Source organism: Tetrahymena thermophila, assembly GCF_000189635.1.
Source record: "Tetrahymena thermophila SB210 genomic scaffold scf_8254719, whole genome shotgun sequence".
Lineage (NCBI taxonomy): Eukaryota > Ciliophora > Oligohymenophorea > Hymenostomatida > Tetrahymenidae > Tetrahymena > Tetrahymena thermophila.
This window is the reverse complement of record NW_002476484.1, coordinates 340,964-368,718: the sequence shown is the minus strand read 5'-3', so window position 1 is coordinate 368,718 and position 27,755 is coordinate 340,964. Positions and strand designations below refer to the sequence as shown.

At 22.2% G+C, this 27,755-nt stretch overlaps 9 protein-coding genes across 9 annotated transcripts; 5 read left to right on the top strand and 4 right to left on the bottom strand. All coding sequences in view use genetic code 6, as the record gives it.

The window, feature by feature from the left end:
- Window positions 1–1,151: 1,151 nt before the first annotated feature.
- Window positions 1,152–2,050, bottom strand: TTHERM_00392900 (hypothetical protein; the record flags this gene model as incomplete). The annotated part of the gene is made up of 2 exons (XM_001011866.2): window positions 1,152–1,807; window positions 1,981–2,050. 2 exons carry the CDS (start codon window positions 2,048–2,050, stop codon window positions 1,152–1,154), a joined length of 726 nt encoding a protein of 241 aa, XP_001011866.2.
- A 1,810-nt stretch (window positions 2,051–3,860) lies between these two features.
- TTHERM_00392910 (hypothetical protein) lies at window positions 3,861–7,471 on the bottom strand (the record flags this gene model as incomplete). Its single annotated transcript, XM_001011867.2, has 5 exons — window positions 6,033–7,471; window positions 5,467–5,982; window positions 5,334–5,409; window positions 4,261–5,272; window positions 3,861–4,192 (listed from the first exon to the last, which is right to left on the bottom strand). The coding sequence occupies exons 1-5, from the start codon at window positions 7,286–7,288 to the stop codon at window positions 3,861–3,863; spliced, it is 3,192 nt and encodes a 1,063-aa protein (XP_001011867.1). The 5' UTR covers window positions 7,289–7,471.
- Window positions 7,472–7,967: 496 nt separating this feature from the next.
- Window positions 7,968–11,051, bottom strand: TTHERM_00392920 (Serine/Threonine kinase domain protein; the record flags this gene model as incomplete). The annotated part of the gene is made up of 10 exons (XM_001011868.3): window positions 7,968–8,942; window positions 8,999–9,240; window positions 9,311–9,455; window positions 9,511–9,617; window positions 9,726–9,787; window positions 9,847–10,004; window positions 10,068–10,234; window positions 10,316–10,511; window positions 10,681–10,770; window positions 10,914–11,051. The coding sequence occupies 10 exons, from the start codon at window positions 11,049–11,051 to the stop codon at window positions 7,968–7,970; spliced, it is 2,280 nt and encodes a 759-aa protein (XP_001011868.3).
- A 2,132-nt stretch (window positions 11,052–13,183) lies between these two features.
- TTHERM_00392940 (C3HC zinc finger-like protein) lies at window positions 13,184–14,618 on the top strand (the record flags this gene model as incomplete). Its single annotated transcript, XM_001011870.3, has 5 exons — window positions 13,184–13,258; window positions 13,309–13,450; window positions 13,499–13,758; window positions 13,866–13,928; window positions 13,992–14,618. 5 exons carry the CDS (start codon window positions 13,184–13,186, stop codon window positions 14,616–14,618), a joined length of 1,167 nt encoding a protein of 388 aa, XP_001011870.2.
- Window positions 14,619–15,517: 899 nt separating this feature from the next.
- TTHERM_00392950 (DEAD/DEAH-box helicase) lies at window positions 15,518–16,999 on the top strand (the record flags this gene model as incomplete). Its single annotated transcript, XM_001011871.3, has 2 exons — window positions 15,518–15,982; window positions 16,043–16,999. The coding sequence occupies 2 exons, from the start codon at window positions 15,518–15,520 to the stop codon at window positions 16,997–16,999; spliced, it is 1,422 nt and encodes a 473-aa protein (XP_001011871.1).
- Window positions 17,000–18,717: 1,718 nt separating this feature from the next.
- On the top strand, window positions 18,718–19,077 carry TTHERM_000392949 (hypothetical protein; the record flags this gene model as incomplete). The annotated part of the gene is made up of 1 exon (XM_012796505.1): window positions 18,718–19,077. The coding sequence occupies one exon, from the start codon at window positions 18,718–18,720 to the stop codon at window positions 19,075–19,077; it is 360 nt and encodes a 119-aa protein (XP_012651959.1).
- A 1,971-nt stretch (window positions 19,078–21,048) lies between these two features.
- On the bottom strand, window positions 21,049–23,349 carry TTHERM_00392970 (hypothetical protein; the record flags this gene model as incomplete). Its single annotated transcript, XM_001011873.1, has 1 exon — window positions 21,049–23,349. One exon carries the CDS (start codon window positions 23,347–23,349, stop codon window positions 21,049–21,051), a length of 2,301 nt encoding a protein of 766 aa, XP_001011873.1.
- Window positions 23,350–25,987: 2,638 nt separating this feature from the next.
- On the top strand, window positions 25,988–26,618 carry TTHERM_00392979 (dynein light chain tctex-type 1 protein; the record flags this gene model as incomplete). The annotated part of the gene is made up of 4 exons (XM_001471193.2): window positions 25,988–26,002; window positions 26,088–26,129; window positions 26,233–26,428; window positions 26,518–26,618. The coding sequence occupies 4 exons, from the start codon at window positions 25,988–25,990 to the stop codon at window positions 26,616–26,618; spliced, it is 354 nt and encodes a 117-aa protein (XP_001471243.2).
- Window positions 26,619–27,316: 698 nt separating this feature from the next.
- Window positions 27,317–27,755, top strand: TTHERM_00392980 (histone deacetylase complex subunit SAP30 Sin3-binding protein; the record flags this gene model as incomplete). Its single annotated transcript, XM_001011874.3, has 3 exons — window positions 27,317–27,409; window positions 27,502–27,644; window positions 27,707–27,755. The coding sequence occupies 3 exons, from the start codon at window positions 27,317–27,319 to the stop codon at window positions 27,753–27,755; spliced, it is 285 nt and encodes a 94-aa protein (XP_001011874.2).

Sequence of the window (27,755 nt, the reverse complement as noted above, 5' to 3'; positions counted from 1 at the left end):
AAAATTTGCACTAAATCTAACTTTTAAAAAAGTAAAAATAAATTGTCATTTTTATATTCTACAAATAAATATTCTTAAAAATATTTTTTGAAATAAAAATAAATTTAGTAATTTTTAATAAAAGAAAAGTTTATTTATTATTTTATACTGCCATATTTTATTTTTTATTATTAATGTAACAAATTAAATTCAAAATAAGTAAGTAATTTATTTCATGATTTTAAAAATATCAGCAAATCAAATGTTTTCTAAATATTTTTATTTTTAACAATCCCAAATAAAAATTTATTAAAATAATATTATTTTTTAAAAATGTGTTAAGAAATTAAGTTAACTTAATTTAATAGTCGAATACACTTTTTTTTCTTCTAAATCAAATACAAATTTAATCAACAAAATCAATTTTTATTTATTAAAATAACTTATATTGTCATTTTGATAAAAAGCAATTTTTATATTTAAATAAATTATGATAAAATTTATAATTTTATGAAGTAAGTTTTGTTATAATTTTTTATAAAAAATAATACAAAAGTATTTTTTTTAGGTTGAACAAAGATATATTTTTATAAAAATGAAATTAAATAACTGTAGTAAAGTTAAGAGTAAATCAATAATTTTAATATTTTATAGAGAATTAAGATAAACAAGAGATTTTGTGGGAAATAGACATGTACCATCATTTAATATAGTATTTATTTTATTTTATTAAAAAAATATGATTTAATAACAAATTTATAATTTATAGACCTTCTTAAATTTTATTTTTTTATAGCCAAACAAGCACAAACAAGATTGTGCCTAATTATTAGTTAGATTCCCTTTAAAACGAATAATATTTTGCTAATTAATTATTAAAACAACTGCTTCACGATTGATTGATTTATTTATTTATTGCTTACTTGCTTGCTTGCTTGATTGATTTAATTATTTATTAGCATAAAAGCAAAATTTTCTTATATGGGATACACTTTTATTGCAAAATATTGGCAAAGGATTCATAAATAAATAAAAGAAAAATTGGAGTTCTTTAAAAGCTATTTATTTTTAACATAAAAATGAATTAATTATAATTTTTGTAACTTATTTAAGAATTAAATTAAGAAAAATGAGTAAGTAATTAAGTAAGTAAGTTAGTTTGTTTTACATGATCAATGTCTAGATACCACAGAGTCAATTGTTTACTTATATAGTTTAGGGAAATACTCTCTCAATACTTAAGAAGGCAAATCTCCCTTTTCAGAACCTATATTTAAGTTACCATATAGCTCTGAAAGATAGTCATTTGCTATTTTTTTAACATTAGCATCATAACTGCTAACACATTGCTTCATTTCTTAGAAAAGCTGACTATAATCTGCTCCTGTACCCCACCATTTCTCTTTATCATTCAAATCACCATCTTGAAGGGAAAGAAGTATGTGGAGGGTTTTTAGGGAAACGATAAAGCTCTACTTCAGGACTGAAGTTTGTTGATTTTTGCCTTTCTAATAATTTAATAAAGGGTTTTCTAAAACAAGAGAGTATTCATGAATGATTGAGGCAAATTGTGAGTGATTTGGATTTGAAACAGGAAGACTTTTCTCTTTTAAAGTAGTTAGTTTAGCCATTACTGATCTGATGTATTTTAAAAGCTAGTCATTATCAGAAGATGCTATTTATTCTATTGTCTACTAAATTTAATCCTTCTATTCGGTACCCTATAATTTTAGGAACTCTGTCAACTCAGATGATTAAACAAGTTCTACTTTTTCTTCAACACTCTTCTGTTCAATGCTCCTTTGAAATGCGGTTCCTGTTTTCGTCTCTATGAACATTTTGATAATAAAAATGATTAATTTTTTTTATAAATATTCATAGTATTAAAAGATTTTTCACCAAACATTATCTCCATCGATTTAGTGAGGAAAGTAATAATTTTGTTTGATGAAGTATTTTTTATTTTTATTTTTTGCCTTATTTTAGAAAAAATAATTTTACATTTATTTTCTTAGTATGATAACTCCTCTTTGTCATCAGGTTTCTTATCGTTCGAAAGACACGAACCCATAAATATATATTAATAAAACTTCTTTTTGACGAATAAATCTGTTTTGATAAAAAATGGATTGAGTGGTCTGCTTTGTAATTTAAAATAAATGCGTACAAATTTGGTAAAAATATTTGAGGCTCTCTTAAGGCGTAGCTTCTTTCTTTCTTTCTTTTTTAAATTTCCTATAAACAATTAAAAATTTGTAATAATTTTTATATTTAATTATTTATATCAAAAAATTAGTTTTTAATTATTAAAAAGAGAGAATATAACACAAAGACTATTAAGAATGGTATTATTTATATATATATTTGTTAATTTATCAATCAATGAATGAATGTATGTATTTGTATGATCAAAATTTTATGTCTTTTAGGTTTTTATAAAATTAGTAAATCATCATTCAATTTCTTCTCTTAAATTTTATTTTTATCGAATAAATGATTGATTGATTGAGCTTATAAATTAAAAACAGTCATTCATCTCTGTTTTTTATTTTTTATTTCTTATTATAAATAAACTCTGCCAATTTAGTGGCTTTCTTTAAATAATTTTTCAAAAAAATAAATGATTAAAGGGTTTACTGACTTAATAGTAGAATCATTAGATCTACTTAATATTCATTCTCTCTCTTTCATAAATAATGTGTGTCTTTAATTAATTTCATTCACAAACAATTTTTTCAATTAAATGTTTGAATTTCTAAAATTCATAGAACTTTGTAATTTATTTTTTTTTTATTTAAAACAATCAAATATAAAATTATTTCCTTAAAATTAACCCTTTTTATATAAAAATTATAAGAATTTGTGAGAAGAAATTCTACAAAAGTCTCAAAGTTTAGTTTTTAAAATAGCTATATGAGAAAATAAATTCTAACCTTTAATATTTTTTCTTTGAATTTACAATTAATTTAAGTTTTTTAATAAATTCTATTCTTTAAATTAAAAAAAATGTTAAGATAAGTATTAAAGAATGAATACAATTAATTTTATCAGACTATTAATAATTTTACTTTTTGATAAACTAAATAAATTTTTATATTTTATTTTATTAAATTTTTGTTTTCTATTTAATATTTAACAATTATTTTAATTTTTTTATTTAATAATAAGTTTATTTTACCATTAAAATTAATTACATTTTTAAATATTAAATTTAATAAAACTTTGTTTATTTATTTATGATATATAGGTTTAGAATTAATAAAAATAATTTCAGAAATTTTCAAATTAAATCTTTTGTTTTCTAATATTCAATAATTATTTTAGTTAACTGAAAGTTAATAGTTAATTTTACCATAAAAAATAAATTGAAATTTAAAAGATGATTTATTTCGTTTTTGAATCTTAATTTAAATTTAGCATTATTTTAATCTGATTGATTTGTTTGTTACAAGTTTATCTTTATCATGAAAATTATGTTATTTCATTCAAATAATTTTAATTTAATATATAATAATTAATAGATTTTGTTTATAAAATAAATATTGACTATTTATAGTATTTTATTAAGGTAATTGAAATTTTTTTAAAATGGTTTAATAAATTAATGAATAGTATTTATTATTGATATAATGAAAAATCATTATTTTATTAGAATTTAGATATAATTTAAATTTTATTTTTCTGATACATTAAGGTAAATAAAAAGTATTTTTACAAATATAAAATATTTGTTTCATAATTAAACTTTATTCATAAATATTTTTTGATAATTTGAAGAAGTTTAATGATTTATTTATTTATAATTTTATCTTAAATGTTATAAATTAGCATTTGATAAAATATTTTATTTTATTAACAAAAATATATTTTGAAATTTTTGATCAGTCTATATCGCTAATTCCTCCAGATGATATATTTTATAAAGAGTTTTTATCTTGATCTGGTTAACCAAAATCTGTAATATCACTTGAATGAACACTGCTTTTTTCATGGGGACCATCTTCGTCATCTTCATCATCTTCACTTTCATCATCTCCGCGTTTTTTCTGAGTCTTTTGTAATGTCTCTTCTAATTCATTTATTTCCAAATCTACTTCATATTACCACTTAAATATTGCATCAAACAGCTATTTGTCTTCTTCGTTCTTAAATTCTAAGTCAAGGGGAAGGTCTGGCAGTCTTCTTGATTTTTTGAAGCTTAAAGGATTAAAATCTATTTTTTTTTCAAATAATTATGTCAATAAAAATATTTTGAATTGAACTAATGAATGAGTATTTTACCAAGCAAATAATTTGTTTTTACAAGTTCATCAATTAAACCTGTGCCTACCTTTTTTTTAATTCTTAAATCGTTAAAGTAAGAGAATTCTGTTTCTTGTATGTTAGTTTAATTTTATGGAGTTTGTGCTGGAGATTCATTTACATTGACAGATCTAGGTGTTTAGTCCTATTATTAAGGCTTTTATTTTGAAGGCTTAGTAATTTTTTTTCTTGGAGTTTCACTCTTAGGTTCTTGAATATTTATTGGAATTTACTACTACTGAATAAGCTTTTTTTCATATTCCTCATCTTCTAAAATATCATTTTCATCATTGTTTTCACTTTAACTGTCCACCTAATCAACTTATTCAACTTATTTGGAAGCTTATTATCTTAAAGCTTTATTTGAATAACTAGGAGTTTTCTCTTTAGGAGAAGGCTGATTGAATGCTCTTGGAGATTATGATGACGGTTTTTTTGATAACTATTTTTTTAATTGTTGTTGTTATGTAACTTGCTTGCTCCTAGCTGGCTTAGGAGAATTTGTCATATCAAGTGCTTCAACATCATTTTATTTATTATTATCCTCTAAATTTTAGTCAATTTATTAATCTTCTTCCTCTTCCTCTTCTACAAATTCTTCTTCTTCTTCATCATCTTTTTATTCTTCATATTCATTTTAATCTATATCTACAGTTTACTATTTCTAAATTTCTTGCTAATTAGCTTATTGAGGAGGAACTTCTTCTTCTTCAAAAATCAAAACATCTTCTTCGCTATCTGAGTTTTAAGATGATTTGACAGTTTAGTTTACCTATCTTGGAGATTCAGTAGATTACTGCTATCTTGAAGAAGGACTTTAATTCTAGATAGTAGGTGGAGGAGGAATTATTTATTACACTTTAGGCTTAGGAGTTCCAACCATAGGCTAAACTACCTTTTTAACTGGTGGTTACTTTTTAACTGGCTATACCTACTGCTATGTAGTTTACGGTTTGTTTTATTTTGGTGGTCTCTGCTATGGCACAAGTTCCTTATATTTAAACAAATATTTAGCTTCATAAAATTTAACAATTTATTTATTTGTTTATTACCCTATAAACTATATATTCTTCAATAGCACTCTTTTCTTTATCTTGGTCATTTTTCTTCTTTTTTCTATTTTGAGGTCTAATAATTAATTCATTTTAAATTAAAAAAATCATTTTAACAAATTTTTAAAAATACGATCTCGAAGACTAAGAATTTTATTTCTCATCTTAATTCTCATCAGGATTTGTGTCTTACTTATCAGTTTTTTTCTTTTTCTTCTTAACTACCTTTACTTAAGTAACTTGAGGTCTCTCTTGAAATGCACTAACTGACTATTAAATTTATTTCTACTACTGTTTGCTTTATGATTATTGCCTTTTAGTTCTCATGGCACTTCCTATATCTCTGTTTTTTAGGTTATTGATATTATCTTAGTCTTAATAACTTCCATCTTCATCATCAATTTTTTATTCCTCTATTTCTATTTCTTCATAACTTTCTTCTATCTATTCATTATCATCTTAATTATCTACTTCGATTTGATCTGTCAATTTAGACTCTTCTAAAACTTGATTCATTACATTTGCCTCTATATCTTACCAAGTCAGTTAAATTTAAGACTATTTAAGCTTAGAAGGATCAACCTTGTAATATTCGTTAAATGATTGCATCTGAGGTTCATAATTAAAAGGAATCTTCACTTTGAAAGATCTACATAAAAAACATATAATTATTAAAAACAAAAATCTATAAATACTTACCTTGTTTATATTTTTTCAAGAATCCTTTCGTATTCCTTTGTTACAAACTCTATTTTTTTGTCATATTCAGTATCATTAGATAAATAAGATTTCATTTTTTAGAGAATATAATCCTAAAGTTTAACATGGTTTATTTTGTGAGGTGCATGCTTTTGTTTGCCAAGCTAATCCTCTAAGTATATATCAACATTTATGTTATGTATAAGTGATGCTTCTTCTTTTGAGAGCTTAGAGTAATTAAATCTGTTGGCGTCAATATTAAGCAAGCTCTTATTCAACTCAGGTTAAATAATACTTAGAGATTAATTTTAATCGTCATAATTCATAGTAAAAAAAGATATCCCTCCATTATTTCCATTTGAACCAACCCCATTTTAAAATAATCTGTGAGATTATTATCCATCTGAGCTAAATAACTAATCCTAAACCTTAGCATAATATGAATTAAATTCTTTGGCTGCCTATTCCTAACGGTATTTAGAGAATAAAAGGTATTAATCTACCTTATAACGGAATTCTCTAATCAAAATACTCTTTTAGTTATTCTTAATTTCATCTATATCAGTTCCGTCTATGATATGACTTGTTAAATTTTTATAATGCTTTAAATTGAATATATTTGAATGATGATAAAATGATCTTTTTCCTAAATTTTTAGTTGATCCAACACCTAACGAAGCAAGCGAAACAGACTAATTCAATTTGCTACCTCTAATTCTGCCTTATTATTAATAAGACCTGTTTATAACTTCTGAGTTTTACAATTTATTATTTTAAGCATAATTGATTGAAGACTAATTTAGATTTAGTGGATTATTTAATGAATTAGAGATATTCATATTATTATGAAGCTAAGGCAAAGAGCTTTGAGCCTTGAGAGTTTCATTTTTTAAAGGAACAGGCAAAATAAATTAATTTACAGCCTATCTTGTTTAATTTATATTTCCGTTTCTAATCATACTGCTCATGTTCAAGCTATTATTTATTATTGTTTGCTAGTTTTAATTATTTAATCCTACATAACTTGCACCAAGTTGCTATTAATTCATCGAGGTATTCGCATTATGAGATTTTAAGTTCCCAAAGCTATTTTTTCTAGCTGTATTTGGCTAAGAATAAACAATATATCCCATTTATTGCTACTATGACTCTGCGCTATTGCTATTTATTTGAATGTTTTTCTAATGATTTTCATTATTAACATTCTCTAAATTATATGAATTTTGATTTCTTGGCACCAAGCCTATTTTATGCATTGACTCAGTATCTTTATTAAATTATTTATATATGGTTTGCAAGCAAGTATTTGAATTGTAATGGATATCAGATTTTGAAATAATCTTGACTTAATGATATGTCCAGTTAATATTGAAAACCTGATTAATTTACTTAATTTGCTTTAAATGAAACTATGTTAATATATGAAAAATGTGATTATTAAATATTATTATGTAAAAAGCTTTTAAAATAAATAGCTAGATATTACTTATTAGTAATACTACGAATAAAAATATGTTTATTGTAATTTAATAGTTATACAATTTAAATATTTAAATTCTTTTAATATATAATAGATATTTATTACGTTAACCTAGTTAACTAAAAAAATATACATTTTACAACTTTTTAATTCAGCCTAGGATTTTTTCGAATATGAGCAAAAAAAAAAATTTTTTTTAGTTTAAAATTTCGAGGGTATGTATTAAATATTATTAAAAACTTGTTAAAGTCCAATAAAACAGTATGATAAAAATAATTAAACTATATTATAAATTAAATTAATTTAAAAGCATAAAATAATATGAAAAATCTCCATCTATCTATACAAATATATTTATTTGGGAATATTTTAAATTAAAGATTAGCAATATTTGAAAAATAAATAAATAAATTATAGATACTAAATATTTTAAAAATAATTAATCAATCAATCAATCATTCGTTATTAGATTTAGTGTCATGTTGAGTATTTAATATTCTTAATGATTTTGGTTATTTCTTTATTTGAAATATTTCTTCTAAATTTAATAAATTAAAATCATTCTTGTAGGGAGGTTTTTAGGTTGTTGTTTTAGGGACCTAAAAAGAATACTTCCTAGATTATTTTGAGTTGTTTGATTAATTTGGAATTTTTGTTTAATCAAAATGAGTGTTCTTATTTATTGATATATTAACTGGATTAAAAGAATTGTTACTGCTATTATACTAAGTTCTATACTAAGCCTGCATTTCTGACAACCTTTTTTATGAAAATTTAGTTTTTGCTGTATTATTTCTTTTATTTAATTCATTAGAATCATTCTATTCTTTTTGGTAGCTAAGACTATCACTTTATTTAACTCTAAGTTATCTTTATTTATTTTAAAATGTAGATGACGTGTTCTACGTTTGAAGGGTTCTATTCTAGTTTCTATTTGTATTTGTATTTGACTGCCCCAAATATGATTAAAATGTAAAAGTACCTTAGTTTAACTGATTAGAGTTGCTATGGTTACTTTGACTGTTTGGAGTATTTACTTAGCTTTGAGGTTTAGATGTTGATTATGTAGAGTTATTTAAAGTGTCAAAATTTATGTGGTGATTATTATCTAATGGTAATTTAAAGCACAAAGGCAAAAAATTATCTTATTTTGCTCTATTTTAGTTTTGAGAAGTACTTGGAACTATTCTTATTTAGGTTTATTCTTTTTTTACATAATTTTGTTTTTAAAAGTCTCCATTCTGATTTTAATTATTTTGCCTAAATTCAACAACTTAGTTTTTCTTTGAAATATCGTTATTGCTATTATTTAGCAGTTACCCTGAAAGAGCTGTCTACTTAGATTGATTCAATATTTAAGTATTTGTATTCGTTTTTTATTAATTTGTAGGCAGTGAATTATTTACTTTGAAATAGCTAGGAGCAAGAAGCTAGATTATTTATAAATAAATCAATTTAACTAATTTAAAATAGAAACTTTTGTTACTTATTTTGTTGTGCCTTTTTAGTTGCTTGGCTAAGGAGACTAAGAATGATAACAATTGTCTAATTTTTTTATCATAAATTCTCTTTTGTTAGTGTTTGGGGAATTTAATATTTGTTAGAATTGTTAGCTCACCACACTTTGCTGAGGTGAATTGCTCATTTCTTCTTCTTAATCATGATATGTATTCTAGTAAAGAGCTATGATTCCGTTAGTTTTAAGGAGTCTTGATCTGTTCCCAGAGTCTTCGTAAGAAGAAAAATAAATAAATAAATAAATAAAATCAATTTTAACATTTAATCATTAATTTTTTACAAATCAAAGGAGAGGGTGCTTCAGCAGGTTCCTTGTTTACTACACTGGTGGAAGTGCTGTAATTTTTTCTAATGTGAATTTTTTTAAGTTATTTTTTTGTTGCTCTTTGCTTTAAAAATTTCACAATCATTATTGAGAGCACAACCTTTTTGGATTTACAAAAAACAAATTACTTTTGTTTTTGAAATATTTTCATTTACATTCATAAAGGTATTTTTAGACTAAAATATTTGCCTATTTTCATCAAAAGATAAAGGTATCTAATCATTTAATCTCCTAGTAATCCATGGATGGTTAAGAGACTTTCCTAATTTATTGAAAAATAAATAGATAAAATTATCAAAATCATCCTAAAATACATTTTAAAAAATCTTTTTATTTTTTTTTTAAACTCAATTAATATTTAATTAAATACCTGCATTATATCTGTTAGAAGGAGAAAAGTTAGTTAATCTTGTAATGAGATCTATAGCTAGACTGAATTTAAATTAAAATTAATATTTATTTATAAATAATTTGATAAAATTTTAAATTACTTTGAGCAATTAGGCCAATTTTCTATTTTCTGAGAACAGCTAGTAATGATTTTGATGTACTGCTCTTTTGTTTCAATTTCATAGTTATAGTTAAATGGATGTCTACCCATAGATAATATCATATACATAATTATACCACAACTCCATAAATCAACTGGCTAGTTTTTATTAATATGCAATCTAAAATTTATAAATTAACTAAAAATATAATTTTTTATCACCTTCGAGTACGGTTAGTTTTTTAATTACTCTGGAGACATAAATAAGACTGTCCCACACTATTGTAAAAAACTTCTATATGTCATCTCAGTAGAGTACTAAATACCTAGTCCAAAGTCAGCAACTTTTACAGAAGTGAGATCATTTGGATCTGCCAGTAAAATATTTTCTAATAAATGAAAAAACATGTTTATTAATTATAAGTTATTAAATATAGAAGTAAAGTAGAAATAGATAATTGAATAATTACCAGGTTTTAAATCTCGATGTAGGATATTTTAAGAGTGCATATAATCAACAGCCGAGAGAATGCATTTCATAATTGTTGACGCTTCATCGTCTGTAAAGGGCTATTCGTTTTGTTTTCTTTATTTTATCAATTGGGCTATAGTTCCTCCTTTCATTAACTCCATAATAATAACAAAAGCATGCTTAGTTTCTCCAACCTTTTTGACATTAGTTATAATATGTATGACATTGATAAAATGAATTATTAGAAAAGGAATGCGTTTTATGATTAAGATACAATAAAATTGTTTTAAATAAAATAAGCATTATATAAATGCAAATTAATCTTTGAATATAATATTATAGACATATTTGTTTATTTATTACTCTTTTGAATTTAACAATATGAGGGTGATCTAGTTATTAAAGCAATCTTCCTTCTATCAAGCTACAGCTCATGTTGGATTTATAAAGTATCTTAATTTTAAATATTTTTTATGTTAATCTAAAGGTGGTAAGTTGTAAAAAAAACATCAATTTTATTTATTTATTTATATGAGTTGAAATGGTTTATTTCTACATATATACTCAATAAATTTTCTAATATGGAATTCATTTACTTTAATTGCACATTCTTATTCATCCGTATTATCTATTGCTTTATAAACAGTTCCAAAAGCTCCTTGCCCAAGCTTTTCTGAGAGCTGAAACTAGTATTTACTCTCTAAGTATGAAATAATCTCGCTCTCTTCAGTCATATACTGTTTTATGAGAAAAATAGTTCTACAATCTTAATAAATTAATTAATGAATAAATATATTTTTTGTTAAATAATTGAATGTATAACCATAAATTAATAAAAATTAGTAATTTCAAAGCTTAAATTATGGATTTAAAAAGAAATTAACTTTGCATCTCTATTTTTAAAATCTACTAATAAGCAAACAAACTCTTTCAAAGAAACAACTTTTATTAATTTAAAATTTCTAAATTCAGAGTTTCTACATCATCTTAAATAACTTGTTATTAACATTAAATAGAAATACTACTTTTAAAAATATAAACAGATTTTATTAATATTAAAAAAATTATTTTAAGGTTTAAATCAGAACACTTGAAATCTAAATACTTATAACAATAATTGTTTGAAAAATATTTTTAATCTTCTTTGTTGTATAAAAAATTAAATTTTAATCAAAGCTTGGTATTTGCTAATTAAAAAATCAAAGAAAATTAATTTTCTTCTTATTTCATTATATTTTTAAAGATTAATAATTGACAAAAAACCAAAAAATTATTTTATTTATAAAATGCAATCTGAAAATTAAAATAAAAAATTATTTGATTCAAAGCTATAATTTCTTCTAAGAAGTACTTTAAAAATTATAAATATCAACCAACATATTTTTAATAAAATTTACTCAATAAAATATTGAAAACAAATTTAAAATTATAATTTTAATAAAATTTATATTATTTTGTATTAAATAAAATAAAAGTCCTCAAATATATTAAGAATTAATCAATTTATTTATCAAAATAACTTTTAATAATGAAATATTCTAGAAAAAACAATAAACTACTCTGATATTTTTAAAATTATTTAAAAAAAAACTGTTTTATTGAAGTTTGTTTTACAAAAGTATTTAATACTATTAGATAGATAGATAACATGAATTTAATCAATTTAAATGTAAACAGTATTCTTTGTTAACAATTTATATTTTTAATTATAAGAAAAGGAGCTATTTTAATCTAAAAATTAAGAAAGAATAAACTTTCATAAATACAAGCTATTAATCTTTTTTAATTTGATTATTTCTACAATTCACTCATTTTATCAAGTCTTCAAATTTTAATTATAATAAAAATTATTTTTTTTTAGCTAATATTTTAACAAAAATATTTACAAAATTTTGTATTAATTAAAATTTTAGTCTTCAAATAAATTAAGAATTAATCAATATTTTTATCAAAATAACTTTTAATTAAGAAATATACAAAAATAATTAAATTTATTTTCAAAATATATTTTTAATTATTTTTTTGTAAACTGTTAAATTGAAGCTTTATATAAGTAATTGCAATAATTTTAGATTTAAACTACGAATAAGAGTCAATTTAAATATAAAAGTATTAGTTGTTTATAATTTATATTATTAATTTTTAGAAAATGAACTATATTAATCTAAAACTTAAGCAAGAATAAACTTTCATAAATGCAAATCATTAACAATATTTTAATTTTTTGAATTCACTAGCTAGTTTTATCAAATTCACTTGTTTTATCAAGCCTTAAAATGTTAATTAAAATAAAAATTATTTTTTTTAGTTTATAATTTAACAAAAATATTTACATAATTTTGTATTAATTAAAATTTTAGTCTTCAAATAAATTAACAATTAATCAATATTTTTATCAAAATAACTTTTAATTATGAAAAAAACAAAAACAATTAAATATATTTTTAATTATTTTTTTAATAACTGTTTTATTGAAGTTTTACATAAGTGATTGCAATACTTTTAGATTTAAACTACGAATAAAAGTCAATTTAAATATAAAAAGTATAAATTGTTTATAATTTGTTTTAGAAAAGGAACTATTTTAATCTAAAACTTAAGCAAGAATAGACTTTCTTTCATAAATGGAAATTAATTTTTTGAATTCACTACTTAGCTAGTATTATCAAAAGACTTCAAATTAAAATTATTTTTTTAGCTAAAATTTTAAAATAATTAAAATTACATAGATTTAGAATGAGTAATTTATTATTTTAAATTATCTGCTTTTTTTCATAAGTATTAATGAGTAAATTTTATAATTAATAAAAAAAGTATCTATCTACTTATCATACATAATATTTTTAAATCACAAATTAATAAGAAAATGACTGATTATATTGATTTCTTATCAAGAGTTAAAACTTATTCTTTTGAAAAATGGACTCTGCGAAGCTCAAAAGTAGCTTTTAAGATTTATCACTCATATAAATTATCATTTTATAAATAAAGATCACTCCATATCATTTGGCAAGTTGGGGATTTAGTTGTATTGCAGAAGATACATTTGAGTGCACTATGTGCCAATAAACGATATCTGCTTCGCATCTACCTTTCTAAAGCGAAATAGAAGAACAAAAAACAATAGATATGGGTATTTAAAATTACATTTGTAATAATTTCCTCATTTATTTTTATTTAGACTTATTGATTAAGAACTTTTTTGGAAGTATTATGGCTGTTCATAAAGAAGAATGTTTGTATAATCAGAATAATTATGACAATTAAATATATTTCTCTTTGACTGATGAATTTTTGATATAAAATATGGAGGAATTATATATGTTGGCTTATAATAGTTACGAGTCTTTTGATAATATGAATTAAACAGAAGAGAGTTCTTCAGATGAGAATAAATCAGATAAATATCCTTGCATTGATACCTCATTTCTGAAAATTATTGTAATACAACTTTATTTAATATTTAAGATACAAATAATTAGAATGAATTGCAATTTATTTATTACTCTTTTTAAAAAAAATAAATTGTTTTAATTTTTAATAAATAGCCTTAGCAGTACCATTTCTTACTCTCTTAAGATTAAAAATTTGTCAAAATAAAATCATTAGATGTAAATAAATATGATATTAAATATATTTATTTATTTATCTTAAAAAAATATTTTCTAACTTAGGTAAGAAAAACACTAGCAGCCTTTGCTTGGAGATTAGAAGAAGATAGTCAATCAGGAAAGGGCACTTTGAATTGTGATTTTTGTGGAAGATGTGTACCTTTGCAAAGTTATGCTACTAATAATGGTAGATATATGATAATTACATAAAATAATGAAGCCAATGAAGCTTTTAACCCTTACGAAGAGCATAAGTACTTTTGTAAATGGAGTTCAGCCCAAATATTTACTGCTGAATAAGAAGAATCTTCTTAAACTAATTTAGAAAAAGAAAAAGAAGATTCTGATACTTCAAAATCTATTAATGGATGGAATATATGCATAAATTATCTTTTAGATTAATTCACTTATTAAAGCAAGAAAAAGAAGACATTCGAAGCAGTTAATGAGATTCATAAAATGCAAGACGAAATTAAAAAAATTTAAAAAGATTTTAAGTAATTTGAGTAAACAATCAGTGAAAAATATACAAAAATAGTTAATGACTGTGAATCACTAAATATTAAATCAGCTAGTACTTCATAGTTCAAATAAAAGCTATAACAAAATAGATAATCTATAGACGATATTTTAAAGGATTTAAATCTAAATAGTTTATTAGAATCTAATAAGAAAATCAAAACTAATTGATAAAATATAAAAATATATCAAATACTAATTTAATTATTTTGTAAATATTTTATAAGATATAAAGTAATAATATACATTCTAAAGGTTTTTAAATTTTATCTAATATTTCATCATAATTTATGGGTCATACTTTCATAAATAACTAGCAGCTAGTTGATTTTTTTAGTGAAAAATCTTTTTGATTTTAAAATTATTAAAAAAATCTTAAAAATTAAAAATTATTCTTCTATTTTACTAAACTGTAAAAATTTTTTTAAAAAATAAAATTTTGATAAACTTTAAAAATCTTTAATTCTCAAGATATAATGTGAGTGTTCAATAAAATGTAAACCATAATTATTTTTAGGTTAATATTATAAAAATAAATTAACAAAAGAAATTCTTCTTTATTTTATAAACAAAGAAGGGGTTTAAAATTTAATGTATGTCATTATATTTTATGGGAGCTGAAAATATTTTTGTTTATGTAGAGTATTTTAAAAATAAATATTTAATTCCAAACTCTAACTAACTGAGCTATTGTGTTTGTTTTATAAAATAATTGTCCAATGATCATTTTATTCTTCTGAATTTTCTAAGCAAATTAAATTTTTAATAAATAATAAAAATATTTTATTGAATTTGAAATATATGTAGACAGTATAATTATATTTTTTCATGTCCTTTTTATTATTTTATGTGTTTCTGTATGCTAAAAAAAGATTTTTCAATCAATATCTCTATATTCTATTGAGTATTTAGTATTTGTTTTTTTAATAATTTATTTACTTATTAAAACGTAGGTCAGGAAGGAGAAAAAAATAATAAAAAATTAGTTAAATAAAAAAATAAATAAATTAATTAATTAATAAGCTTTGATAAATAAAAAGATAGAGATATTTATTTGTGGATTAAAGAAGATGAGCGATTAAGTAGAAGAAAAAAAAGATAACTAATCAGTAAATACAGTCATGACTGAAGATATTAAGAAAGAGCATTTAAGAAGCATTGAGACAGATAAAACTTGGGATGATATTTTTGCTTTGTCTCCTGAAGTGAGAGAAAGAATTAAACAAATTTACGAAAGGCCTACGAAGATTTAATATTTGTCTATTGGAGAAACAATTGAATATATATAGCCAGTTATTACAATCAAGTGCAGAAATGGTGGAGGTAAAACTCTTACTTTTGCTATTCCTGCTTTGGAATTTGCTTACAGAAATAAAAATAAAAAGACTTCAAAATCCTAGCAATCAGTCTAAGAAGTTCATGGATAGAGTTCCTAAACTGGAGCAACTGTTTACTGTCCTACATCGATTATTATTGTGTCAACATAGCCACTCGCTTTGCAAATTTAAAGCGTTTTAAATAATCTTTTGGTTGAAGTAAATACTCATCGAAGTTGATAGTTTCTTTAATATTAATTTTATTAAAATTTTTAATAGGGAGTTTCTACAGAAGTTCTATTCTAAGACCAAAAGATTACTCAATCTGGTTAGATATTGATTTCCACTCCAGAGCTACTTTACAGATACTTGGTGATAGAAAAGTTAATATAGTTAGATAATTTATGTCATATTGCTGTTGATGAAGCTGATAATATGCTCACATCATTTTAGATGCAATTAGAAAGAACAATCGTATTTTTAAAGGGTAGAGATATTGTCATTTAGTTTGTTTCTGCTACCTTGACAGAAAAAAATATTAAATTTATTTATGATGCTTTAAAATTTGATAGCACTTAAGACGAAGATTCTAAAATTTTGTATTCAATTGAGTTACCTTGGAAATTAAAAGGTGTTACTTAATATGGATAAGTGTTAAAAGGAAATAAATAGGAGAATGATATAGAAAAGTATATGATTTGCACTCAATTAGTCAATTAAGTAATTGAATATAACTCCAAGAACCCTGATTTGGAATCTTAAATTATAATCTTCTTTAGAAAGATAGCAAGCATTTTAGAATTTGAAAGTAAGATTGCTAGAGAAAAGTTAAATTGGAAATATACAACTTGTGCTAATAAAAGTAAAAGAAATGAAAATATATAAAATTTCCGTGCTGGAAACTATGACATTATGTTAGCCACTAGTGTTATGAGTAGAGGTATTGATATTCGTAAAGTAGGTTTAGTTATTAACTTTGACATGCCCTTAGAAATGAATGAAAAACTGGAATACCTAGATAAACATCAATATTTGCACAATATTGGTAGAACTGGTAGATTTGCAGATTTAGGTCTATCATTAACTTTCTTCGAAAATGATAAGGTATACGAAAATGCCAAGTATACGATTAAGGATAGTTTTGAATGCGATTTACTTGACTTCAAAATGGAAAATATGATTCCTGAGTTGGCTAGTGTTATGAAAAATAACACACAACATCAAAGAGTGCAGTGAAATTAAATAAAAAAATAAATCTAAACTTTTTATTTTAATTAACTCAAATAATACAATTATGAAAAAATTAAATTCTAAAATTTGATGATGTTTTTTTTATATTGAATTAAAAATTTTTTTATTTGTTTTCTTTAAAAAATAATTAAAATAAATAGATTTGATTAAAATTTTGAACTCACAAATAATTTATATTACTTTAATTGAAAATGATTTAATGTATCTCACTAAAATAATTTAAATCAGTTGTTTCTGTCAAATAAAATATTTAGAAGATGTTTAAGTTGAAAAATAAACAAACTATATAAAAAGAAATATATCATTTCAATGGATTTTTATTAATTTTATTTTGCATTTGAAAATAGATTGAAAGATATTCATTGATTTTATTTATTTTTGTTATACCTTCAAATCTCAAATTATCTTTGATATTTTAAATTAAAACTATTAATTTAAAATTAGTTACTGTCAATCTATCTAAAAAAGTTTATTTATTATTATTATTATTATTATTTTTTGTAAAATATTTATTTCAATATAAATTACAATGTGTTATTTATTTCATCAGTTTAATTTTAAAGTTAAAATATATATCTAGCAGATAGGTTGCTTTATGTTAGTTAGAACTATTTAAACATCTAAAAATAAATATATCATTTCAATGATTTCTGATTAATTTTATTTTGTTTTTAAAAATATATTTAAAGATATTCGTTGATTTTATTTATTATTGTTTGTTCCTACAAATCTCAAATTATTACTTTTAATTTTTTATATTAAAATTATTAATTTAAAATTTGTTTTTGTCAATCTAAAAAAGTTGATTTATTATCAATCATTATTTTTTGTAAAATGTTTATTTCAATATAAATTGCAATGTATTATTTATTTTATTAGTTTTAATTTTTAAAGTTAAAATTTATATCTAGCAGATAGTTTGCTTTATGTTTGAACTTAAACATCTAAAAATAAACTTATCATTTCAATGATTTTTATTTATTTTATTTTGTATTTAAAAATAGATTTAAAGATATTCTTTGATTTTATTTTAAACATTCAAATCTCAAATTATCTTTGATTTTTTATATTAAAATTATTAATTTAAAACTCGTTGCTGTAATTCTAAAAAATTTCATTATGATTTATTAATTTATTCTAAAATTTTTATTTAAATTTTAATTGCAATGTGTTATTAATTTTATCAATTTTATTGATATAACTCATAAAATTTTTATTTTCTTTTTAAAAATTCCAATTTTATTGAATTATTTTAAGATTATCGTTTATAAAAAACTAAAATTTTTTGTTTGTTTAAAAAATAATTTATATCAATCAGTTGTATTATTTATTTTTTAAAATCTACTAATAATATACTTTTAAATTTAGTTCTTTAAAATTGTTATTTTGGTTATCGCAATCATTATATTATAAAGGCGAAATAACTAAATAAGTAAAATAATTTTTAGTATTTTGAGGATAATGAAAATAAAATTTATGTGAATTAAAGATATTTCTAAACTGCTATTTTATTAATTGCTTATAAATCAAGAAGTAAAATAAAAATATTGATCACCAAAGAAAGTAAAATACAAATTATGAGTGCTTAATGGCAACTCTAAGAAAATGAGAATGATTTTACATATATTTAGCAAAAACTACAATTAACTATATTAATTATTTAATGAATTTAAGAAAATGTACTTGAGGAAACTAAATATTTTATGCTTATTCATTTTGTGCTCTTTCTAAAGAAATCAAAAAAGGAATAGTTGTATTTATTCATATGTCTGATCTGTCTGCGAACTGTAAATACTAAGAGCATAAAGAAGTACCCGAGTAAGAAGGGCCAGAAAACAGGTAAATCAAATAGCTAGCTAAATGTGCAAAATAAACTAATTACTGCTGCAACAGTGCATTTATGCCAAAACTTGAATTCATTCATAGAACGAATGAGGGGACCTTTTTCAATTTAGCCTCCATCTTCGTCAGCAGAAATAGGGTTTTATGAGTCAGTATTTGTTGAGTGGATTGGTAATGAGCCTATTTCATCATCTTCTTCATCTATGTCTGGCAATCCTTGAGGAGTGAGGAATTATACGCATAAATGCAAGACAAAAAGAGCAAATACATAGGAGACAACATAGAATCCACCTAAAATAGAAACTCTAATAATATATAAAAGTACAACTACTATGGTAAAAGCCCAACGCTCCTTGGGATAGATTATATATTTTTCTAACTTCTACCTATATTTTTTTTAAAACTTAAAGATGTACTTATCTATAATAGTTTCTTCTTGATCCATTTTTTTTACAAACTTATAAATATTTTTTACGAGATTATTTACTGATATTCCTATTTATATTTAACCTTCCTTTTGAATTGTATTAAAAATTGAATTGAAATATTATTTATCTTTAATTTTATTAGTTAATTAATTAATTCTTTTTAAACTAAGAAAATTTTTGATAAGCAAAGACAGCAAGCAAGCAAACAAGCAACAAACAAACAAAAGATCGACATAAAAAATATACATTTAGTCAATATTAGATTAACACGATGTAATTATTTTACAAGACTTTTCTTATTATTCTTCTTCTATCATATTACTATTTCAAATTAATTTTACTTAAACCCTAAATAAACTCCGTCATTTGCTTTTTGAGCTCTCTCCACTTAAGCTAGACAGACAAAGCTGTTAAAAAATTTAAAATAAATCTATACCTATTTTGGTCCTTTAAACGTGCAAAAATAAACAAACCTTAATAAATTTTATCAAATTAATCAAAATTAATTAACCTTAATTTAAACTAAAAATACGTGTAAAGTAACAAAAAAAAAAAATTTAACAATCAAAATATTAGAATTCATCAAACATTAAATTTAATTTTACTTCAGAATTTATTCACACCATTTAGAAAGCTTATTAAAATCACTTCTAAATATGATATTATGTTTATTAGTATTTGATTAATTCAAAATATAAATAAATAAACGATTTATTAATTATTATTTTATTTTTTAAATATTGAGTTTTTTAGTTGACCTATGGATAGTATTACATACACTATCAACCAAATGTTTTTAAATTTATGGAATAATCCATCAGATAATCTCAAAAATGCTAAATTTAGATCTGTTTGAATTTAAAATAATTAGTTTATTTTATAATTTTACTATTATTTTATTGTATCAAATTGACATTTATTTAATCATACTTAGAAATTATTATTCAATTTTTTTTAAATAAATTTGAAAAATTATAAAAAATTTAGATAATCTTTTTAACCTTTCAGTATGGCATATATTAGAATGGATAAAATTTTCTTTTCAAAGAATTAAAAAAAATTTGATCAAACATTTTTTATTTCTTTTCTTTTATGAGGTTCGATACCTGCTTCAAAATCTTTTTTTTATTTCTTTTAATTCTTATTTTATTTTATTAAATAATATTTATTGTTCTATTAAATGTATATTTCTTACTCAAGAAATAAGTATTTGATAATATCAATAGTTAACTAAAAAATAATAATTTTGAATTGCTAAAATTAATTACAAAAATCTATATGTTATAATTTAAGCAAGGTTGTTTAACAAAAAAATTAACTTAATTAAATCACTAATAAACTGTGCACTATTAAAATTACTCATGAAATTATTTCTAACTTAGAACTTAATAAAGACTAAAGTTCATCATTTTATTAGGATTTAATTTCAGTTTATAGGCAACTTTTATCATATCTTAATGTATTATAATATTTCCCATATAAAGAAAGTTTTATATATTTGATCTTGTAAAATATCAAGGTTTAGAAAAAGAAGGATTAAAATTAAAATAATAAATAAATAGCAAGACAAATGTTTTTTGATTTTAATTTTTTTATAGTATCCTATTATTGCTTAATTTGAAATTAAAAAATGTAAATATAATCTATTTAAATTATTTCTAATTGTTAAATTAATAATATAAATTTAATTAAAAAAATGGAAAATAAATTTTAAACAATTTATGCTAGAATTTTTACAAAAAACTCAAAATTAAATTATGTAAATCAGACTAGTAAACTGAACAATATTATTGCTATTAATGAAATTATTTTTAAATTAGAGCTTGATGAAGACTAAGGTTCATCATTTTATTAGGATTTGCATTAGGCTCCTGGGCAGTCAAACCATTGGCCTCCTGTGAAAGAATTCTAATTATTGCTATAGCAAAGAGAGCAATACTAATCATTCATTAATCTAAAACCATATTAGCAATATTTGCAAGAACCTCCGTTTGGTCCATTAGCATTAAAAGATGCACATCCTGTTGGAATAGCCACACAACTATCTTTACTCAAGTAGTATCCAGGAGAGCAAGTCAAACACTAGCTTCTATTATCTTAATTACAAGTCTAGCAATTGAGAGGACAAGACATACATAAATTAGCTTTTGATTCACCACCACCTGTCTATACTGTTACACCAACCTATAAAATGTAATTAGGTGAGCACTTTTAGCAATTGTAGACACTTGGTGTTGTAGTTCCCTAACCCCAATCTATACAACCTTAAGTAAGGTAAGATTATGAATAAGGTATTTTACAAGTTACTGTATTTCCATTATTTGAAATCAAAGTAAATCTTTACTATTTGTTGCAAGTTAAGCAATTTCCATTATCATCACAAGTGGCACAACTAGAAGAGCAACTTATACATGATTAGCCATCATTTGAAGGAGTGGGTCTATATCCATCTCCGCATTTTTAAATAATTATTTCAGACTTATTATTTGGGTCTTAAATACAACTTAATGCACCAGGAAAGTTGCACTGTCTACAAGTTTTTCCTTGAGTCATCATATAGGGTATTGCTTTTGATGATGAAACACCAACAGCAAAATCATTAGGTGAATCATAGCAGGAAGCACAGAGGGATATTAAATTTGGATCATTTTAATTGATCATTTCTTTGCAGTTATTAACATTCTTTACACATGCACTATTTGGTGAGTATTTTTAGAAATTTTCGCCATAATTTTAAACAGTAAAATCTAATTATAAATAGTAAGTTTTCGAGTAAGGAGGATTATCATTTGGATTGATTTGACAAGCTAAAACTTAAGGTTATTTCATGATTGCATTCCATTAACAGATCAAGCTGTTGGTAGGACAACTTCTGCAAACAGGTTTAGTAGGTTAAGTTTAATCTAAATAGTATCCAGCCATACAAGCTGTGCATATGGTACCATTAGAAGAAGTAGGATTACATTAAGTACAATAGTTATCACAAGATGAAAAAGTTCCATCACTTAATTTAATAATTGGAAGGTTGGCAGGTTATTACAAGCCATCTTTTTGAGGGATAGATTTGTTAAAAGTGTAGGATGTAATCAATTTATTACCATTTAAACAACCTGAGTAGTAATCTTTGGTTGTTCCTACATTTAATGTTATAAATTTAGAAGGACTAGGGCATGGTAAGCAAGATTATTAATCCTCATCATAGTAATAGTAAGGAACGCATTAATTACAGGCTTTAGAGTTACTTGAACAATCAATACAATTATAAATAAGACATTATGTGCACACCTAGATACCTTACTATGAGCTTTATTAACTGGAAAGAGTGCTTGAAGGTAAAGGTTCTAAATAATAATAATTCTATTTTTAAGAACAGGCAGCACACTTATTAGCAGAAATACAAGAATCGCATTATCCCACAAAAGGACTTCCATCTGTAGGAACATAGAGAGCCTAGCAATTCTAAGAACAATCATTATTTGAATCTAAATAAAATCCTGGTAAACAAGAATTGCAGTAATAAAAATCGCTTTAAACTGTCATTGCAGCACACCCATAGGGTAATTTTTAACACACATGTCCTATAGCAAAATATCCTTGTAAGCAAGTAACTTATCTTGTACCAGTGTAATTAATCAAGGATGAGTATTATTTTGATAGGGTAAGTGAAGGATCATTACTTTATTAACTTTAAATTGAAGCAAGAAAGTTAGGATCACTTAAAGCATTGTTTCCAGCACAACATGTTGAACCTTCAGGACATGGAATACACATATTCGAAGTAGTAGAGGTAAAACCTTATTGGCATCCTTAAGAGCACTATCCGTTGGAATAGTTAGGGCAAGAAGAGCAACCTTAAGCAAAGTTATAAGGATCTTTAGAGTCTGAGGAATACTAACAAAAACTACATCTCTAAGAACTTATATCAGGAGCATACTAAGTTGAAAACCTATCATACTGTTAAGCAAAAAAATTGCAAATTTACTGAAGCTATTAGGATTAAGTACTAGAAGACTAAGCAACAATAACCAAAGAAAGCAGTAAAGTAATTATTTACCAATTTTTCATTTTTAGTTTATTAGATATTTACTTTTTATTTTTTTTGAATTTAATTGATTATAAACTCTTGATCTTTTGATAAAGTATTTATAGCATTTTAAATCAAGCACCGTAAAAGAATATATATCAATTAATTAACTTTTAATTTCTGATAATATTTTTGATAAATGAAGATAATTAATCCTTCTTTAATTTGATTTGATTAAAAAAACTATATTTTAATTAATTTCCTGATAAGTGAGTTAGGAAGCGCATTAGGGTTTTATTATTGATAGCAAGCCAAAATTAATTTATTAAATTAATTACAGATATTATAATGACATAAACTTAAAGATTTTGAATTTACATTTATATATCTTTAAGTAATATGGCTGACTTTAATAAAGAATAATAGTAAATTTCAATAACTTTTTACAAAAAAAATATCTAGGTATGTAGGATATTTATTTTATGCTAACTGAATTTAGAAAATCTAGTTAACTTTTGTTTCTATATTCATACTGCATTAGTAAAATTTATTATTTAATAAATTTGATAACCTAATGACCTATCAGAAAAATGTTTATTTTTATTAAATTGGCAAATTTTCTGATTTGTGAAAAACTAAATTTATTTTTTTAAGCTACTTATGAATCAAAATAAATTTGCATTTCTTATCAAATTTTAGTTTTTTTCATTTATCTTATTTGATTTAACAAAGATTTGATAGATCAAAGAAATTTTAAAAATAAATTATGACATAAATGTGTTATAATATTTATCAATATTTTTATTATTATACTTAAAAATGATAGAAAAATAGAATTGCTCACCTATATGAGCGTAGCGCGTATTTTTTATAGACTTGTAGAAACAAAAATATATATGAGTGAGTTTTATTTTTTTTGAATAATTTATACAGAAAACAAAATACTTATTCTTTAATTCACTTTTCCTATGATGAACAATAGATTAATTTAAAGAAAAACTATTTCAAATATAAATAAAATCTTCTTTTTGTAAAAGAAATTTTTATTGATTACCTTATCAGAAATTTATTGAAAACAATTTTTTTATTTTATTACAATTTCATTTTAGAGTTTAATTAATATCAAAAAATGAATACTTTTATTCAGTTTTTGAGGTTTTTGCTTACAGTTCCTTACATTAGTAAATTAATGTTGCATTATTAATAAACATATAAAATCAATTCAAATCATTTTATTTTTGAAACAAGGACAAAAAACTTTTATTTGTATGCTAATAATTTATAGGATAGGTATCAAATAGATGATCAGAAATAAATTATTGAATGATTAGATTTTTTATGGATTATAAAGATGTTAAAATATATTTATTTCAAAATAATTAAGTTTAATAAATAAATATTGATATTATTTTGGATTAATCATATTGATTTTAATTTTTATTACTAAAATCCAACTCTCATTTTATTTATTCTTATTTTTGCTTTGGTAAAAATTTTATTTATTTGATTGTTACTCTAAAAATTTACATATTTTATAATTTGCTTTTTCCTTTATTAATTTTAGAAACTAAATTCTTTTTTACTGCTGCAAAAATAGTCTCTCTCTTACTTTTTAATTCTTTTTGAAATAATTATTCGATAGACAATAAATATATTCTAAATACAAATTTACTGTGTATTATAAGATACCATAATAATTCTTAATTTAATCCCTTATAGATACTAGGAATAGAGGTTTTTTTTGAAAAAATTGGGCCCCAGAGTAGGCTTCAAAGATATGGGTGGGGGTGCCCTTAATTAATGAGGATTTAGAGTATTTAAATAAAAAAAAATTTTGTATTTATTCTTTTAAAATATTATATTTATTTATAAATTTAATTACAATAATTAATAATTTTATTTTTACTATTTAAAACAATTTTTGATTAAATATTTGTCAATGACATAAAAAAACTTAAGGTATTTTGTTAAAAAATTTTGTAAAAATAAAGTTTAGATGAATAATTATTTTTACAACGTTAACTTGTTTGTTTTAAGCAAAATACTTATATAAATGTTTAAATTACTTATTTGAAAATTAAGAAAAATGAAATAAATTATAATTTAAAATTAAAACAATATGGTGATTCAATAACTAATTAACTCCATTATGAATACATGTATGAACTAATATCTGATAACTTTTAAAAAGAGTGTTTAAATATTTATTTATTGATCATTAAACTACTATTATAAATTATTTAAATATTTTTGGCATTATCGTATTAATTATTTCTTCTCTAAATGATTATGTTTTAATTAGCAATATTAAAATATAATAGAGATTATTTATTTAAACATTAAAATAGCACACTTAAATAGAAAATAATTTTTTAAATTTGTTTGTTTTAAACTAATAAATAAATTTATTTTATAAATAAAAAACAAGGGCTTTAAATCAATGAATGAATGATTAGTTAATTGATTGATTCAGTTTATAAATTCGAAATTTTTAAAAGTTTTTGTAACTATTATTTTTTAATTTGATAACTATCAATTTTATTAAATATATTTCAATAATAATTAATATTTTGTATCTAATTAAATTTTTTAGGCAACTAAATAATCAAGTACAATAAATCAAACAAACAAAAAAACAAATTATCAACAAGCAAATATAGTAAATAGAATAACTGAGAAATGGGAGATACTGATGTAACAAGTTTATATCATTTTTACACAATTTCACTTTAAGGTGAATAGCTTGAAAATCCATTTTATTTTAAAAATAATTATATAGAAAGAATATATTTCAGAAGAAGTTTAAAAAGCTATAGATGATGTAATTTATTGCATTTTTAATACAAAATAATCAATATCAGCTTAGACTTACTGATATTAGCCAATCTGTTTTTAGTAGTCTTCATTTATTCTTATTTATTTAGTCAGTGAAATAAGTATTCGGCATTAAAGATGATTCAAGTTAAGTTACAATCACATACAATAAAGATAAAGTCAATCTTTGGACATAATAAATTATTGATTACACAATCAGAGGTCTTAATAAGTTAGGAAAACATTTCAAATATTGCGTTACAGCAATACTTCAATAAACTAATCACGCAGGAATATCTGTTTAAAGTAATTTACATTTGAATTATAGATAAAATTATCTAAAAATGCATAGTTTATGCCATATAAAATATTTGATTTATAATTTTAAAAAATAGTTACTGCCTATTAAGATACCAATACAGATGGTTCTCTGATTTAATGTTATGAAATTAATGATATTTATGCTATTGTTTCTGTTTTTGCAATGGCTGTCTGATTTACAAGGATTTTTAAAGATTCTATGCTGCTAATTAATTAGCTTATTAAGATCATCATTATATAAATGGCATTACGAATTAAATTTATATTAAAATAAAAAATATCTTTAAAGTTGTATTTGCATCTTCCGTTGAATATAGTAATTAAAATAATGAAAATATATATATATTCATTCCTTTTTTCATTTTAAAATGTTTAATTTATTTATTTAAAAATTGTAAAAAAAGAAGATTTTTGTTAAATTATTGTTTTTTTTTAAAAAAAAAGCGTTTGTTTTTTTAGAATAAATAAATAAAATTAATTTCTATTGCCATATAAGTAAATTTTTTTATTTATAAGCATATTAAAATGATATTAAAAATTGAAATGTACTTTTATGATTAAAATTAAAAGAATCAATGATTAACAAGACTTTTGTAAACATTTCAGCCATTTATAAAATGATTTAAGTGAGTCTATTTTATTAGAATTCATTTAGTAAGTAGACGGATTAGATAATTGAATAGAATTGACAGACTATTCATTTTGATTGTTTGTTTTATAGCGATATAAATATAGTTAATAATATTTTTTGATAGTTATAATTGGTTTATTAAAAAAACAATGCATAAATTAAAAATTAAGGATTCAATTATAAAAAGAGCAAAAGTTTGAAAAAATCCATTAAAAACATAGATTGATATTTAATTTAGTCAAATGAGCAAAAGCAATCAACCATAAGAAGACTTAGAAGAATAATACCTTCCAGATTTTACTAAATTATCAAATGCCTCATTGCAAAAATACAGAGTAAGTTTATTGTTTTGTGATTATACTATCATCGCAAATTTGTAAAGTGGTGGTGACATATTTATTAAGCTTCATTTTTAATAACAATTTAGATGTATTACAATATAGAATGTACTGAAGAAGAGCTTGTAGAGAAAGTTAAAAAACACTTCAAATCCACCCTAGACATAAATTCGCTTTAGTTATATGAAAAGATATTCAAGTTGAAAAGAGAAGAAAGAGAAGAATTAAAAAAGTAAGTTTTTAATAGTAAGTATGAAGGTTTAATATTTATTATTCTATATTTTAATTTAACAGCAGGAAGACTTTAAGAACAAAGAAAGAAATCTAAAAATCTAATTTTTGA